We start from the raw sequence: 19,024 nt of genomic DNA on the forward strand, positions 1-19,024 counted from the left end.
TATGTTAATCACCATATATTACATCATTAGCTTTTGATGTAGTGTTCCATAATTCATTGTTTGTGCATTACACCCAGTGCTCCACGCAGAACGTGCCCTCTTTAATACCCATCACCAGGCTAACCCATCCCCCCACCCCCCTCCCCTCTAGAACCCTCAGTTTGTTTTTCAGAGTCCATCATCTCTCATGGTTCGTCTCCCCCTCCGACTTACTCCGCTTCATTCTTCCCCTCTTGCTATCTTCTTTTTTTTTTCTTAACATATATTGCATTATTTGTTTCAGAGGTACAGATCTGTGATTCAACAGTCTTGCACAATTCACAGCGCTCACCATAGCACATACCCTCCCCAAAGTCTATCACCCAGCCGCCCCCTCCCTCCCACCCCTCACCACTCCAGCAACCCTCAGTTTGTTTCCTGAGATTAAGAATTCCTCATATCAGTGAGGTCATATGATACCTGTCTTTCTCTGATTGACTTATTTCACTCAGCATAACACCCTCCAGTTCCATCCACGTCATTGCAAATGGCAAGATCTCATTCCTTTTGATGGCTGCATAATATTCCGTTGTGTATATAAACCACATCTTCTTTATCCACTCATCTGTCGATGGACATCTTGGCTCCTTCCACAGTTTGGCTATTGTGGACATTGCTGCTATAAACATTGGGGTGCACGTACCCCTTCGGATCCCTACATTTGTATCTATGGGGTAAATACCCAGTAGTGCAATTGCTGGATCGTATGGTAGTTCTATTTTCAACTGTTTGAGGAATCTCCATACTGTTTTCCAGAGTGGCTGCACCAGCTTGCATTCCTACCAACAGTGTAGGAGGGTTCCCCTTTCTCCACATCCCCGCCAACATCTGTCGTTTCCTGACTTGTTCATTTTAGCCATTCTGACGGGTGTGAGGTGGTATCTCATAGAGGTTTTGATTTGGATTTCCCTGATGCCGAGCGATGTTGAGCACTTTTTCATGTGTCTGTTGGCCATATGGATGTCTTCTTTGGAAAAACGTCTGTTCCTGTCTTCTGCCCATTTCTTGATTGGATTATTTGTTCTTTGGGTGTGGAGTTTGATAAGTTCTTTATAGATTTTGGATACTAGCCCTTTAGCTGATACGTCATTTGCAAATACTTTCTCTCATTCTGTCGGTTGTCTTTTGGTTTTGTGGACTGTTTCTTTTGCTGTGCAAAAGCTTTTTATCTTGATGAAATTCCAATAGTTCATTTTTGCCCTTGCTTCCCTTGCCTTGGGTGATGTTTCTAGGAAGAAGTTGCTGTGGCTGAGGTCAAAGAGGTTGCTGCCTGTCTTCTCCTTTAGGATTTGGATGGACTCCTGTCTCACGTTTAGGTCTTTCAACCATTTGGAGTCTATATTTGTGTGTGGTGTAAGGAAATGGTCCAGTTTCATTCTTCTGCATGTGGCTGTCCAATTTTCCCAACACCATTTGTTGAAGAGACTGTCTTTTTGCCATTGGTCATTCTTTCCTGCTTTGTCAAAGATTAGTTGACCATAGAGTGGAGGAGCCATTTCTGGGCTCTCTGTTCTGTTCCATTGATCTCTGTGTCTGTTTTTGTGCCAGTACCATACTGTCTTGATGATGACAGCTTTGTACTAGAGCTGGAAGTCCGGAATTGTGATGCCACCGGCTTTGCTTTTCTTTTTCAATATTCCTCTGGCTACTCGGGGTCTCTTCTTGTTCCATACAAATTTTAGGATGATTTTTCCATTTCTTTGAAAAAAGTGCATGGTATTTTGAAGGGGGATTGCATTGAATGTTTAGATCGCTCTAGGTAGCATTGACATCTTCACAATGTTTGTTCTTCCAATTCATGAGCATGGAAACTTTTTCCATTTCTTTGTGTCTTCTTCAATTTCTTTCATGAGTATTTTATAGTTTTCTGAGTACAGATCCTTTGCCTCCTTGGTTAAATTTATTCCTAGGTATCTTATGGTTTTGGGTGCACTTGTAAATGGGATCGACTCCTTGATTTGTCTCTCTTCTGTCTTGTTGTTGGTGTATAGGAATGCCACTGATTTCTGTGCACTGATTTTATAGCCTGCCACTTGACTGAATTCCTGTATGAGTTCTAGCAGTTTTGGGGTGGAGTCTTTTGGGTTTTCCACATACAGTATCATATCATCTGCAAAGAGTGAGAGTTTGACTTCCTCTTTGCCGATTTGGATGCCTTTGATTTCTTTTTGGTGTCTGATTGCTGTGGCTAGGACTTCTAATACAAAGTTGAATAGCAGTGGTGAGAGTGGACATCCCTGCCGCGTTCCTGACCTTAGGGGAAAAGCTCTCAGCTTTTCCCCATTGAGAATGATATTCGCTGTAGGTTTTTCATAGATGGCTTTTATGATATTGAGGTATGTACCCTCTATCCCTATACTCTGAAGAGTTTTGATCAAGAAAGGATGCTGTACTTTGTCAAATGCTTTTTCTGCATCTATTGAGAGGATCGTGTGATTCTTGTTCTTTCTTTTGTTAATGTATTGTATCATGTTGATTGATTCGCGGGTGTTGAATCAACCTTGCAGCCCAGGGATAAATCCCACTTGGTCATGGTGAATAATCCTTTTAATGTACTGTTGGATCGTATTGGCTAGTATTTTGGTGAGAATTTTTGCATCCATGTTGATCAAGGATATTGGTCTGTAATTCTCCTTTTGGATGGGGTCTTTGGTTTTGGGATCAAGGTAATGGTGGCCTCATAAAATGAGTTTGGAAGTTTTCCTTCCATTTCTTTTTTTTGGAACATTTACAGGAGAATAGGTATCAATTTTTCTTGAAATGTTTGGTAGAATTCCCCTGGGAAGCCATCTGGCCCTGGGCTTTTGTTTCTTGGGATATTTTTGATGACTGCTTCAATTTCCTTAGTGATTATAGGTCTGTTCAGGTTTTCTATTTCTTCCTGGTTCAATTTGGGTAGTTGATATACATCTAGGAATGCACCCATTTCTTCCAGGTTATCTAATTTGCTGGCATAGAGTTGCTCATAATATGTTCTTATAATTGTTTGTATGTCTTTGGTGTTGGTTGTGATCTCTCCTCTTTCATTCATGATTTTGTTGATTTGGGTCCTTTCTCTTTTCTTTTTGATAAGTCTGGCCAGGGGTTTATCACTCTTGTTAATTCTTTCAAAGAACCAGCTCCTAGTTTTGTGGATCTGTTCTTGTGTTCTTTTGGTTTCTATTTCATTGATTTCTGCTCTGATCTTTATGGTTTCTCTTCTCCTGCTGGGTTTAGGCTTTATTTGCTGTTTTTTCTCCAGCTCCTTTAGGTGTGGGGTTCGGTTGTGTATTTGAGACCTTTCTTGTTTCTTGAGAAAGGCTTGTATTGCTATATACTTTCCTCTCAGGACTGCCTTTGCTGAATCCCAAAGATTTTGAACAGTTCTGTTTTCATTTTCATTGGTTTCCATGACTTTTTTTAATTCTTCTTTAATTTCCTGGTTGACCCATCTATTCTTTAGTAGGATGCTCTTTAGCCTCCATGTATTTGCGTTCCTTCCGACTATCCTCTTGTGATTGAGTTCTAGTTTCAAAGCATTGTGGTCTGAAAATATGCAGGGAATAATCCCAATCTTTTGGTACCGGTTGAGACCTGATTTGTGACCTAGGATGTGATCAATTCTGGAGAATGTTCCATGGGCACTAGAGAAGAATGTGTATTCTGTTGCTTTGGGATGGAATGTTCTGAATATGTCTGTAAAGTTCATTTGGTCCAGTGTGTCATTTAAAGTCTTTATTTCCTTGTTGATATTTTGCTTAGATGATCTGTCCATTTCAGTCAGGGGGCTGTTAAAGTCCCCCACTATTATTGTATTGTTGTCAATATGTTTCTTTGATTTTGTTATTAATTTTCTTATAAAATTGGCTGCTCCCATGTTAAGGGCATAGATATTTACAATTGTTAGATCTTCTTGTTGGATAGACCCTTAAGTAGGATATAGTGTCCTTCCTCATCTCTTATTACAGTCTTTGTTTTAAAATCTAATTTGTCTGATACAAGGATTGCCACCCCAGCTTTCTTTTGGTGTCCATTAGCATGGTAAATGTTTTTCCACCTCCTCACTTTCAATGTGGGGGTGTCTTTGGGTCTAATATGAGTCTCTTGCGGACAGCATATTGATGGGTCTTGTTTTTTAATCCAGTCTGATAGCCTGTGTCTTTTGATTGGGGCATTTAGTCCATTTGCATTCAGGGTAACTATTGAAAGATATGAATTTAGTGCCATTGTATTGCCTGTAAGGTGACTGTGACTGTATATTGTCTGTGTTCCTTTCTGATCTATGCTGCTTTTAGGCTCTCTCTTTGCTTAGAGGACCCCTTTCAATATTTCTTGGAGGGCTGGTTTCGTGTTTGCAAATTCCTTTAGTTTTTGTTTGTCCTGGAAGCTTTTTATCTCTCCTTCTATTTTCAATGACAGCCTAGCTGGATATAGTATTCTTGGCTGCATATTTTTCTCGTTTAGTGCTCTGAAGATATCATGCCAGTCCTTTCTGGCCTACCAGGTCTCTGTGGATAGGTCTGTTGCCAATCTAATATTTCTACCATTGTAGGTTACATATCTCTTCTCCCGAGCTGCTTTCAGGATTTTCTCTGAGTCTCTGAGACTCGTAAGTTTTACTATTAGATGTCGGGGTGTTGACCTATTTTTATTGATTTTGAGAGGGGTTCTCTGTGCCTCCTGGATTTTGATGCCTGTTTCCTTCCCCACATTAGGGAAGTTCTCTGCTATAGTTTGCTCCAATATACCTTCTTCCCCTCTCTTTCTTCTTCTTCTGGGATCCCAATTATTCTAATGTTGTTTTGTCTTATCGTATCGCTTATCTCTCGAATTCTGCCCTCTTGATCCTGTAGTTTTTTCTCTGTTTTTTTCTCAGCCTCTTTATTTTCCATCATTTGGTCTTCTATATCACTGATTCTCTCTTCTGCTTCATTTATCCTAGCAGTTAGTGCCCCCATTTTTTATTGTACCTCATTAATAGCCTTTTTGATTTCGACTTTGTTAGATTTTAGTTCTTTTATTTCTCCAGAAAGGGTTTCTCTAATAACTTCCATGCTTTTTTCAAGCCCAGCTAGTATCTTTAAAGTCATGATTCTGAACTCTAGGTCCGACATGGTACTAATGTCCGTATTGAGTAGGTCCCTGGCAGACGGTACTACCTCTTGTTCTTTTTGCTGAGGTGATTTTTTTCATCTTGTCATTTTGTCCAGAGGAGAATAGATGAATGAGAGAACAAAATGCTAACAGGTTAACAACGTCCCCAGCAAGTATACTCTATACAAATCAGAAAAGACCTGAAACCAGGGGAAAAGAAAGGGAAAGAAAGAAAAAAGAAAGAGGAGAAAAAAAAAGACAAAGATAAAAACAAACAAAAACAGAACAAAACCAAAAAAACAGAATATGATCAAATATGATCAGGCTGGTGCATAGATCAGTGCCACACACTGGATTTTGGGTGTATTTTGGTCTGTTAGAAGAAAGTGCCTCCTAAAATTTTAAAGGAAGAAAGACTTATATAAGTATAAAATAAGGGTTGATACAATGAAGGGATGGAAGATGAGTGTAAAGATGAAAATTATAAAAGATTTTATAAAAGGAATTGGTAAGATAAGAAGTTGTTTGAAAAAAGAAAGAAGATTTAAAAAAAAAAGGGAGAGAATGTGATCAGGCAGGAGACTAGAACAAAGCCATACACTAGTGATTTAGGGTATATTTTGATCTGTTAGAAGAAACTGTATCTCAAAATTTTAAAGAGAGAACAACATATATATATATATATATATATATATATATATATATATATATATGCGCCAAAAATAAGGGTAACTACTATGAAGGGATAAAATATGACTCTAAAAATGAAAAATAAAAAATGTTTTTTTTTAAAAGGGATTGATAAGATGTTGGTTGAAAAGGGAAAAGAAAAATTCAAAAAAAAAACCAGTTAAAAAAATTAACTTTGAAAAACTAATGAATCATGGTAAAAAAGCCATGAATTCTATGTGCAGTATTCCCCTAGCGCTGGAGTTCTCCCGTTCTCCTTGATCGGTAAACTTGGTCTTGGCTTGCTGGCTGTTCGTGCTGATCTTCTGGGGAAGGGGCCTGTTGCTGTCGTTCCGAAATGTCTTTGCCGGAGGCGGAATTGCCCCGCCCTTGTGAGTCTGGGCTAAGCAAGCTGCTCAGGTTTGCTCTCAGGAGCTTTTGTTCCCTGCAAGCTCTTGGTACAGCTTTGGAGGACCAGGGTGAAAATGGTGGCCTCCCAATCTCCGCCTGGAGGAGCTGAGAACTCGGGGCCCCGCTCCTCAGTGCGCCCCCAGAGAAAAGCAGTCATTCCTGTGTCCCCGGTCTCCGTCCGCACTCCGTGCTCACCCGGCCTGTGACTGAGCGTTTCTATGTCTGGCCCCCGACCCCGTGTGGAGTCTCCAAACCCAGCAGATCCCTGCGGTGCGCTCCCGCACCGCTCCTCCCGGGAGAGGAAGGGGAGACTCCCCGGTTCTGCCACTTGTTGGGTCCCTGCTGAAGGAGCAGTGGCCCGACTGTGTCGCCAATCACGGTTTATGGCAACCCCGAGCTGAGAGCCCGCGCCTCGGCTCCGTCTCTGCAGCCGGCTTCCCCGCTCCGACACCTGGGAGCTCTGCCGCACTCAGGCACGCCTGGTCTTTCTGTGACCCTGAGGGTCCTGAGAGCACACTGTCCCGCGAGGGTTCCACCCCCCGCTTAGCCACTGGAGCGACGTCCCTCAGCGGAGCCGACTTCTAAAAGTTCCGATTTTGTGCTCCGCGGCTCTAGCACTTGCCAGAAGCGGCCGACGGAGGCCCCCTCCCCCGCCGTCTATCCTCCCGAATATCGCCTCGGATTCACTTCTCCGCACGCCCTACCTTCCAGAAAGTGGTCGCTTTTCTGTTCAGAGTGTTATTACTCTTCCTATCTTCGATCTCCTGTTGAGTTCCTAAGTGTTCAGAATGGTTTGATCCCTATTCAGCTGAATTCCTGAGGCCAGACGAAATCCAGGTGTACTCCTCCACCCTCTTGCTCAAGGAATATCTCCCTCACCTAGTATTTAATGGCTAATATCCCCGGGCCAAGAGAAGTCGGGTGATACGGCTTCCATCCTTCGCTCTGACAGTAACTAGGACCTAGAAAGATCAGTCTTCTCTGTTAAAAAAATGAAAGAGCATTTGAATGAAAAATACGAACTGTCTCTTCTAGACAAAAACTCCAATTTTAAAGTCTGTTTTAATATTTGTCGTAGTCAAGGAAAACAATGTCTTTTATAACTATCCTAAAGTATATGGTTAAAAACCCGCATTGTCATTTTTTTTTAATTCCACATAATAAATTACTGTGTACATTAGGACTACTATTATTTATTTGGAGCAAAACTTTTTCTTGTATAAAATATGCATTGTTTTAGAGCCTTAATAGACTGCTAACAGAGTATAATCTAGGTTATCAAACACTTATTAAATCACTGTACTTATTAATTGCTTTGAAATCATTTCTACGTTTTATCTTCATAACAGACTGAAATAAGGAAAAAAGATTTTTTCGTCCTAGATAGATCCTTTTGCTTTGCTGTGTAAAGGATATGGCTTTTATCCCAGAAATTGAACTATTATCATGAAGATGCCAGAAGTTTGCAGTTTTTTTTCCTTCTTACCAACAGATTTATAGCTTATCTTTACAATTAGAACTTTATTTTTGTTTCCAAGTTTAGTTACTCTATAATTTTTTGGGTTGAAATATAGTCATTAGATGTATAAATTCCTTAAAACACTCAATATTTGAGTTGATTTGGCATGTATCCAGTTTTGTTAGGTTTAGCCTTCCTTTTAAAGTCCTACTGCCTTTAATGGAAGCTCAAATTCTTTTTGAAAATCTGATGAAATCATCTCTTAAGTATGTGTAGGACGTGATCCATACAGTTTCCAGTACTGTTTGAAATTGGCTGTTTGAATAACCAATCTGTTTCTAGTTCACATTTTATAGATGAGTCAACAATTGAACATCAATATATTTTGCTCTTTTTAAAAGTTTGTTCTGAAATAGGGTATGCTTAATGGGTACCAAATCAGTACTTACTGAACAAAAGAGTTTAATATAGTTGTTAGTCCAGCTACGTTGTGAAGCTGGGAATCAAGCTTCTGAATGTCTTGAGTTCACCTCAGAAGCTCTACTTAGCCTTCGAACACCAAGAATAACTATTTTCCATATCGTAAAAGATTTTAAATTCACGAGTCACATTCAATTTCCATTCCCTTTAAAACAATTAAATCATATAGCAGATTACTATTGAGTTTTAACCTTGCCTTTTCTATCTTCCTAAAATTAGTAAAATACATTTAAACATGTCCTTATTATAAAAATACAAATTCCATTTCTCACAAGCTATGTCTTCTGGTCCTGATCTGGCTTTGTCACTAGCTATATGACCTTGTATAAATTATTAACCTTCTCAGAGTATTCATTACCTTGTTTCTAAAATTAGAGTCTTCCAGTGGATGCATTTCTAGTTTTCTTTTTAACTTTGAGGTAATTTCTCTTTGTGCATTTTTTATGTCCTTCTTTAGTTTAGGTCTTTTTTTGTTTTCAGAAGCATTTATAATGGCTCACCCCCTAGAGTACATTTTCATGGCCTCTTTGTCCTTCCTTTATTATAACATGATATATATATACTGGTCAGGGTAGGCTAGATTATGCTGTAGAAACAACTTCTCTGACCTCAGTGGATTAAAGCAACAAAGTTTATTTCATGTTCATACTGCCTGTCTTCAGTATGTATGTATATATGTGGTCTGGAAACTTTGCTCTGTGTTGTCTTCCTTCCAGAACCAAGGCCTACAAAGTACCCACAATGTGGAGATTTGCAGGTTCTATAGCAGAGGTGAGAGAGACAACAGCTATCCCATACATTGTCTTTGAAAGCTTCCTCCTGAATAAACTTCCTCCAGAAATAAACACATGTCACTTTTGTTCATCTGACATTGGTCAAAGAAAGTCACATGACAGCACCTAACTGATAAGTGGCAAGAATTGCTGTCTTACAATATGGCCTGGATGTGGGAAGACGCAGGACTATCTATCATGTTTTAAATCAAATGCTGACTTCTGGTAGGGATGGAAATCAGTACCACACTTATGGAGGGCAATTTGTAAACATATCAAAAGTCCTAGAAATATGTCTTCCATTTGATTTAGTGGTTCCAGTTTTAGGAAATTGTTGAACAGATATATGAAGATGTATATTTAATAATCAATTCTTCAAATATATATTTATTGACTACCTATGATGTGCCAGGAGCTGACATAGTCCATACCTTCAAAGACCTATTGGGGTAGGAGAGGGGAGAGAGAGTAGCAGAGATTAAAATGGAACAGGTTAAGTGCTATAGTGGGGAGTATAGGGTGCTATGAAATCATATGGGAAAATTTCTTCTGACCTGTTTTTCCATTGCCTGATTCTCTCTTCAGCTGTGTACAGTATGCTCTTCAGCTCCCCTCCACTGGATTTTTCATTTAAGTTTGTATAATTTTTCATTTCTGTAAGAGTTCTCCTTCAAATGTGCTAAATTACTTTTTATGATTTCCTATCTCTGAAGATATATTCAAGCTTGTCTTTTAGGAAGGAATTGTTTTTTTCAAATTGTGACATCATTTTGAATACCTACAAATATTTTGATACTAAAATTTTAAATTACATGTTTATAATTTACTAAAATTTGACAATCTTTAGGGGAAAAAACATGATCCACACTGTGTATACAGATTGTAACTTGAAAAAATGTGTTTATTGGGCACCTGGGTGGCTCAGTTGGTTAGGCGACTGCCTTCAGCTCAGGTCATGGTCCTGGAGTCCTGGGATCGAGTCCCACATCAGGCTCCCGGCTCAGCAGGGAGGCTGCTTCTCCCTCTGACCCTCTCCCCTCTCATGCTGTTTCTCTCTCTCTCTCTCTCTCTCTCTCAAGTAAATAAATAAAATCTTTAAAAAAAAGAAAAAATGTGTTTATAGTTAATACTGTAAGGTGATACAGAAATGATAAGATGTGAGTTGGTGTGTTGGAATTATGGCTAATTTTTAAAATTTTTTTCTAAACTATAATGTTATTTTATGGTTTTTAGAATTTAAGAAATTAGATTGACCAAATCAACCTAAAAATAATGTAAAAGTAATAATATTAATGGTGAATAATTTATTAATATCAATGGAGAGTTTTAAAAGGCTTTCATACTTGTTTTAGTATTTAAAAAGCTCTGATTTACATCCATAGGTCAAATAAAAGTTGTGAGAAATATAATTCTTGTCATTTTTATCATTATAGTAGAAAGTTTTTAAGTCTTTATATGTGAAACTGTAGTACATGGCATACAAAGAAAAACTATGTAAACCTGCTTCCCTCTTGCTTCTTGCTCTTCTCATTCTGTTTTCTTTCTTGTATTAGCTGGGTTCATCTCACATCAAGAGTTGGGAGTAAAGTTAAGAACACACAGTTCTTTAGAATTGGGAAGAAAAAAGAATAAAGAGGAAAAGACTAACTTTCTATGAAGGCATACTAGCAAGTAGTATGCTTCTCACAAAGAAAACCAGACTTGTAGAACCAAAGAAATCGCATAGAAGAAGTTAAATACTTAATAATACTTGTAAACGTTTTTTGCTTTTAGGAAGAAGAAAGGCGTATGGCATCTGTTGTAGCCAAAAAGGAGGAAGAGAAGAAACGGGAAAGTCATAAACAGTCCTTGCTTAAGGTACTTTCCCTAATGTCTGCATGGATGTGTGTGCTCACACTCCCACTGCACTGAAACTCGCTAGCTAGTCAGCTGGAAAAGCAGTTTCCCAACTTTGTAAAATTTTCATTCCTGTTGATAGAATTTTTTTTTTATAAATAAATACCCTTATAATTTTTATAAGTTACCTATAAATAAGCCTGTACTTGTGAAATACAACAATAATGTACATTATAAAACACATGCGAAAGCTACAGATTTTAAAAGGAAGGGATAAAAAATAAATAGAACACAAGTTACATTTTTTTTTCCACACCAGTGCATCACCTTGTGGATCCTTGTGCCATGTGCACTTCATTTTGGAAACCACTGTAATTGACCATCATCTTTACTGAGATATTTTAATGAGCTCTGATGCATGGGTTTCTTTTTTAATAATTGCTTTTTAAATTTAAAAACTGTCTCTATTAGCTTCTCTTATATAGAGGTAGTAAAGATTTTGAGGATTTAGGAATTAAAATTTGTTTTAAGCTAGTTTTAAACGATTTAGCATATCATTGTTATTTTCCTTACATAAAATATTTTCTTTTAAAATATTTTATATTCACATCATGACTCTAATAAATAAAGACACCTTAAAGTTTATAGCTTGTATTATGCTCATATTATGTTCTAAAACTAGGGATATCATGCTGATTGTCATGTAGGTGCTGTTCTTTTTAAAATGAAAATATCATTTAGAATTCAAAAGATGACGAGTAGGGATACAAAGTTGTACAAAATAAACCTAGGAAACAAGGGAACTTGTTGGTGCAGTGGAAATGTATATCTTGATAGGGGTATGGGTTACAAAGGTGTATGCATTCCTCAAAACTGATCAAAGACTGCTTGAATCTGTGTGTTTTCTCTATGAAAACTACTCCTAAGTTAACAAAACAAAGAAAGAACTTGATCCCAAGCCCTCTCAGCTCAGGACTACCACTTCAAAGATATTTAGAACTCTTAACCTGTTATGATACAATGTTCTCATTTGCTGTTATTTCTAACCTCCTGACTCCTCCCCAACTTTATCTGTTTTCCCTCATCCCATTAATTAGATGTACCTAAGCCCTTTCTTGATAGCTCTGTTTTTTTATTGACTTAGCGAATAGAATTTTTAGTCTTTCCTCTATTGGAATATTTCTAAGGGTTGGTCAAAAACACACTTTGGTTTAGAGGAAATACAGTTGTAGGCAAAATTTTTTAAATGTGTAGGCAGGAGCAAGATTTACCATTGCCAGATGATACTATTGGTAAACTTCTGAATGGTTCATTTGGAAAAAGTAGTAGAGTTGATTCTTGAAAAATATGAGTTTGAACTATGCAGCTGCACTTGTTACACGGATTTTTTTCAGTAAATACAGTACAGTACTGTAAATGTATTTTATCTTCCTTATGATTTTCTTAATATTTTATTTTCTCTAGTTTACTTTATTATATAAATACACTATATAATTCATCTAACATACTAAATATATGTTAATCAACTGTTTATATTATTGGTAAAGCTTTCAGTCAATGGTAGGCTATCAGTAGTTAGGTTTTTGAGGAGTCCAAAATTTTACACAGATTTGCAGCACCCTTGACCCAACCCCCATGTTGTTCAAGGGTCCACGTACATTTCCTCTTGTACAGCTGCTGTACATAAGTGAATGAATGAATAAATGAATAAAAATATATAAGTAAATAAATAGACTAAAGCTCTCAGACCAAAAGAATACTTTTGTGTGAGTTCTAGAGCATGGAAAGGAAGAATAAACAAAGAAACTCCATTGGTGATTTAGCTTTAAAGCTACCAGTTGAGCCTGGTATAGGCAACAGATTGCTTTTCACTCTACCTTTGCACTGAAATTTTTTTTCTTATATACCCAATTCAGATGCTTTTCACTATCAGCATTTTTGGAAATATGCCATTAAACATTTAGCCAACATGGTTTTTACACGTTTGGAAAATTTTTATGAAAACTTCAAAAAATAATGAATGCTTCTCTTGAAGTCACTAAATAGGACTCTTTCATTATGAGGGTTATTTAGCTTTAAATTTTTTTAATTAGAGGAGAAGCATGGGAAATCAGGAGACCTGGATTCTAGCCCTAGCCCAGATTTGAGATCATGATACCGAAGACCCTCAGCATTTGCTGGCTATTGTTTCATTCGACAACACATACTGATCATTAAGAAAAGTGGGTGGGTAGTTATGAAGGGACCGCAAGAGTGCATTGACACATATCTTCTGTTGCTTGTCTATCTTTCTGATTTCCTTGCGACCTTGGAAATGAATGGAAGTGATAGTTACAGGCTATACCGGTACGGTATTGCTTGGACTGTGAAGAGTAGACTCAAGTGGCAAAAGCTGCAAATTTGGAATCTTCTAAAATAATTATCACCTTAACACCGACTTGGCAATGCATTGTTATGTAGCTTTAGAAACGTGACTATACCTGCTACGCCAAACGCATCCATGATCTTTGAGCAGAAGATTTCCTTTGGATACCCTCCTTCTGCCTTGCAGAATCTCTAGCCTTTCTCTGGCTTCTTTTTTTTTTCCTGCACCATAGATACCTAGAGCCCTTATGTGGCCCCCTGGCCAGCCAGTGACCAAGCCCCACCTGACCCCAGGCTGCACTCCTATTTTAAAATATATCTTCCCTCTTCCTGGCCCCAGTAAAAATATCCATTCTTTTAGTCAACCTGATGTTGATCTAATTTCAATAACCCAAATAAAGGAAGCTTAACTTTGGGGTAGGTATAGGAAAGTGTTTGTATTTTCAGAGTATCTTATAAATTTGCTAACATGCTCAGCGGTATAAAGATATTGTGTATCTTTTTTCTAAACACCGCTATTTCTACCTCATTAAGAATATTTCTTTCTGCCAACTCCCAGTGAGCCAGAAAACCAAAGGCCCGGAGCCAGCATGACAGCCATCTGCTGTGAACTCACTGCCTCTTTCAAAGTGGCCTGGTACTGAGCAAAAATGACACTACTTAGGTTAAGAATTGGGTTGTACCAGTTATCTATGAATAACTAAAATAGAATTCCTTAAGGTAAGATGCCTTTTAGTGTAGATTTGGGAAAAAATTTTTTTTACACTAGAATAGCAGATTCCTACTTGCTTTAGATAAGGAAGACCTACATAAAACGTCCAAAAATCTCAGAAGTAAATGCATATTAAGTATAACCCATTTAACAGTATAGACAAATTTGAAATACCAAGCAATAGAAAAAGAACCCATGCTAAAAGCATGTTTAAACACAGAAACAGAACTTTTAGAAAGTTTAATTAAGCTTTGTCATCACTTTTCATTCCTACCCAATGCCATTTTTCGATGCTAAAATTTCGATATCCAGATATAGGCAGAGAGATGGAACTAAAAGTTCATTATTCGGCATGTGTATTTGCACTAAGGAAATGGGCGAAGAATTTTCCTAACCCTGACTCCAGAGGCAGCAGGTGAGGAGGGGTCAGTGTCACACGGCTGATCTGTCCTTGGATGAGTGCTCTCAGTAAAGAGGAAAGGGAAGATGTCTGCTTTCAGCACTCTGACCGTATTGACATGCCATTTAAAGATGTTAACTTTCGATCGTGGACACTTTACCAGAATATTGATTATTTACCTTATCAATTTATATAAGCGGAGTAGAAACATTTCAACCTTGCACATTTTCTTTCAGTAGTGTAAATCTGCATTTCTCAACAGATTTCTGTGAGAGCATGGAGCCCCAATACGCGAAGTCCGAAGTCCGAGGTTCTAACAGTGAGGTCCTTGGGGCAGTAGCCTTAAGGACAGCGGGGAGCTTTTAGAAATGCAAATTCTCAAGCTCCGCCTCAAACACACTAAATCAGGATGGGGTGAGAACCAGCAATTGGTATTTTAGTAAGTTCTCCTGGTGATTTGAGGCACCCTAAAGAAAAACCACTATCCTAAGGCATCCATTGCATATAATGAATTAGCTAACTTCTTTCCTATTTATCTGGGATGGTACTAGTTGCCTAGAAATATTTCAACCTAGTACAATTTCTTCGTAGTCATTCTGTAACGAGTAGTTTTCAGACATTGTAATTCATTCTGTGAAGCTCAGAACATCAATCAATCCCTCTTCTTCTCCCCACCTTTCAACCAAGATTGTTCCATCATACGGGCCTGAATTATTGGGTAGGAAAATTAAGATATTATTAGTTTTCTTCTTGCTATGTTTAAATACCAAGGCATATAAATGTCTTTCAAATTAAAATCTTAGATAACAAGTATAAAGAGTTCTGTCAAATTAAACTTTCAGAGAGTGAATGTTCATATCTTCAATGGGAGTAATTATTATTTGTGTATAATTTTTTGATAAACCACTGTTGAGATTTTTGAATGCACAGGGTAAATAAAGGCCACTTGTACTTTGAGGGTACCTATTTATAGCTACTTTTAAGGAATAGACTCCTTTTAAAAGTATGATAAGTAGTATAAACAATGTGCTTCGGGGATACTCTCCTGCTATAAAAGTTGCATTATATAATTCTTTTTCCTAGGAGAAGAAAAGGTTAACAATTAACAACGTAGCTCGAAAGTGGGACTTGCAACAGCATCGAATACCCAATATTGCTCCAAATCAAGATAGAAAAGTTTCTGACTCTTCTCAAGACCCTTCTCAGCTCCACGGAAGCACTGTCTCTGCATTTCCAGAGGAAACAGGGTATGCAGTGGTATTCTTTCTAGGTACCAGTGTCTTTGGAGAACTGAATTTGGAGCAGAAATGGCAAACCATTTCACATACAATTGTTTAAAAATAGTTTTCTTAAGAAAAGCTGCTGAGATTAGACGTTTAAATTTAAAAGTGAAGACGGAAAAACTAAAAATATAAATTGACCCCTAATGAAAACACCCTTAGTGGTTTCCTATTTTTCATAGGAAAAAAAAAAAATCTCGATTACCTAGTGTAGCCTAGGAGGCCCTCTACCCCCCCTCACCTCTTTCATCCCATCAGCCCCTGTTACGACGCTGCGTCGTTGGCTTGCAGTTCAGTTACTTCCCAGCTCGTAGCCTTTCTCCTACAAGCAGTTGTACTGTCCCCTGCCACTTCTTCCCTCCCCCTGACCTAGCTAACGCCAGCCCGAAGGTCTTAAAGTTAAACCTCCCGTCCCTTGAAAAGCCTTCCCTAACTACATCCTGGAGACTCAGCGAGATCAGATACCTCTTACCTCTCAGTACTCTGTACTTCCCCTTATCGGCACTTACCGTAACCATAATTAAATAACGAGTGGGTAATTAGTTGTTTCATATCTGTCTTCTCCACTAGAGTGTAAGCTTGAAGAGGAAAAGAGTCCGGATTCTGATTCTTGATTGTCTTGACCTCTTTCGTGTCCCCAGCAGCTAGCACGAAACCTTACTCCTAACTAGTAGTAATTAAGCATAAAATCTGAATAATTACTCCAGTTGTGTTCTATAATATCTATCTATTCCAGTGGCTCACAGCCTCTTTTCTTCTATAATATATGTGTCACATAAAATATAGCCCTGGTTTATGCGCAAATCTGAGTACACTATGTAGATTTTACATATTTCTCTTCCTCTTAAGAGAGCCTATTGGAATCAAGTAAATGAGAGAGATATAAAGCATATATATATTTATAGTTTATTATAATTTTAAAAACATATAATTTATATGTTTATATAATTTAAAACAAAGCCTAAAAATCAAAGATAAGTTGCAGTTCAGTTTTGTTTCATTTGATGAAGTACCATTATCTAATGACCTTAACCAAATTCTGAAGCACATACTAAATATAATGTAGATTTTCTTTCAAGTTTTTAGGTCATGTTCTTGAAACTTTTCATGTACAAAGAATGTCATGAAGAAAATAACAAGAGGCATTAGACTAATATTTTGGAAGTTTTCTTGGAGTTAAAGAGTGTGACATATATTTAGACAAATATACTTCAAAAATTTTAGTTACAGGATTATTTCAGATTGATCAGTGTACTTCCTTCAGCTCACTTGGGTATCGTATCCGTATGTTGAACTTCTCAGCTCTTTGAGCTAGCAAAATAAAGCAAAAAGAACAAATTTTAATTAAGTGATGATTTGTATAACAAATATCATTCTTATATTGCCATAGAGCTTTATTTAGTATCATTTTACTTGATCAGAACTATAACATTTTATAAAGTTAAAACTTTATAGCTCTGAGCTTTAAATTTATGAAATACTACACAAGTCAGTTTCTGATTGCTGTTTTCTAAGAACATTTTTTCCCTATCTTCCTTAAGAAGTTTTCTTAGACCCAAGTTTATCCAAATAATCTTATACATTATATTCTAAAATTTTAATAAGGTTCTAGAAGTTATTCCTTTCTACATCAACTTTATTTTTATACATAGTGTTAGGTAAGAGTCTAACTTGATTCTTATTTCAGTTGGTCAATTTGATAATAGCATTTCTTAATTAAAGTATTCTCTTTTTTAATGAGAATGCCGTTTTCATCTTATATTAAGTTCCTGTAAATATTTGGATAGATTTCTAGACTTTTTTTTTTAAGATTTATTTATTTGAGAGACAGAGAGCATGAGTGGGAGGGGCAGAGGTAGAGGGAGAATCTCAAGCATAGGCTTACGCTAAGCTTAGCTCACGCTAAGCGCAGAGCCAGATGCAGGGCTCGATTTCAGGACCCTGAGATCATGACCGGGGCTGAAATCAAGAGCTGGACACTTAACTGACTGAGCCACCCAGGCACCCCGATTTCTGGACTTTCTATTCCACTTCACTAATCTATTTATCTGTTTTAATGTCAATACCAAAGCTGCTTGATTATAGTAGTTTCATAGTAAGTTTTAATATCTATGTAGGGGAAATCTGCTTTCACTATTCAGAGTTTTAATTCTCACACACTTGTTCTTCCATATGAACCTTAAAATCATTTAATCTACTGATACAACATTGTATGTTAATTATACTTCAGTGAAAAACTAATCTAAATGGAAATGTTAAGAATTATATTCAAATGACGTTTAAGTTATTCATTTCAGAAGTATTGACATTCTTAAGATAATAAATCATCACTTTAAAAATCATGGTATATCTCCATATTTTCAGGTCTTGTTTGGTATCCAGAGGGAGATAATTAGGGGAAGTGTTGAAAGATTGAAGGAAAATTCTGAGGCACTAAATGAGGTTAGAGACCATGAAATTGTAGCCGCTATAGTCTGAATTGTTGAGCGAGTATTTCAGGAGCACAGAATAAGTAGGAATCAGAGTAGAGAAGCTATATGTCTGATAAAGAGTAAGGAGACAAAGGGTCAAAGATAAAGAATAAAAAATTCAACTATAATGATAAAAGAAAGAAATGATGGGCCATATGGTCTAGGCTAGATTTTTAAAGTATTAAAAAATAGAAGGTTGCCAACAGATTAGGAGAAAATTTAGAATTTCTAAGACTGGAAGTCTAAATGAAGTTGAAGATGAGAAGCATATGAAGGAGTGAGTTGAAATAGTGGGAATTTATGGTCAGAGTTAAGTTTTTGAAGTTGAAGATTTAATTTAATTTAATTTTTATTTATTTATTTTAAAGATTTTATTTATTTGACAGAGAGAGGCACAGTGAGAGAGGGAACACAAGCAGGGGGTGCGGGAGACGGAGGAGCAGGCTCCCCGCCGAGCAGGGAGCCTGCTGCGGGGCTCGATCCCAGGACCCTGGGACCATGACCTGAGCCAAAGGCAGACGCTTAACGACTGAGCCACCCAGGTGCCCCTGCAATTGAAGATTTTAAAGGTGGAACATACCTAAGAGCGATTTGGAGGCCATTATTGTGGCCATGGGAGTGGGTTGTTAGAGAAGAGTAGAAGTAAGAGTTACTGGAGAGAGATCAGTTGAAGCTATTATTGTAGATATTGAAGTTAGTGATGGTAGAGCTAAGTGTGGAACTGGGGACCAATTCAACAGTGCTCAGCCCTATCTCCTTCCAGTCTAAGTCACGTATCCTATGCTCCTGTTACAGGGCCATTCACTGTTCACGTTTTACTAGGGTTGGCAGCTACAGTGAGTGCAGAAGTGGCTTTATTAATTGGCTTTTTTACCTGGGAAAACGATCTCTGATAAGTATGGATCGCAGACTGTTAATATGATCTTCCCAGCACTTTGGACTTTTCAGGCAGCTCATGGCCAAAAGTTCTGTGACCCTCTAAAATAATTTAAACTTATGGAGTCTTCACTTTTATGATCTCAAAAACAAGCATTCAGTTCCAAGAGAAAGAGGAAGT

At 37.5% G+C, this 19,024-nt stretch overlaps 1 protein-coding gene across 1 annotated transcript in view; it reads left to right on the plus strand.

Moving 5' to 3' along the window:
• The window catches only part of LRRC49 (leucine rich repeat containing 49), a 172,436-nt gene that overhangs the window by 105,584 nt on the left and 47,828 nt on the right, over positions 1-19,024 (plus strand). The window contains exons 11-12 of the mRNA XM_028100496.2: positions 10,678-10,761; positions 15,300-15,463. Coding sequence (XP_027956297.1) covers positions 10,678-10,761; positions 15,300-15,463 — 248 coding nt within the window. The remainder of the gene's footprint in view (positions 1-10,677; positions 10,762-15,299; positions 15,464-19,024) is intronic.

This window comes from Eumetopias jubatus, unplaced genomic scaffold (genome assembly GCF_037043125.1).
Source record: "Eumetopias jubatus isolate StellerSeaLion01/CBP00866 unplaced genomic scaffold, mEumJub1_p1.0 scaffold_7, whole genome shotgun sequence".
Taxonomy (NCBI): Eukaryota; Metazoa; Chordata; class Mammalia; order Carnivora; family Otariidae; genus Eumetopias; species Eumetopias jubatus.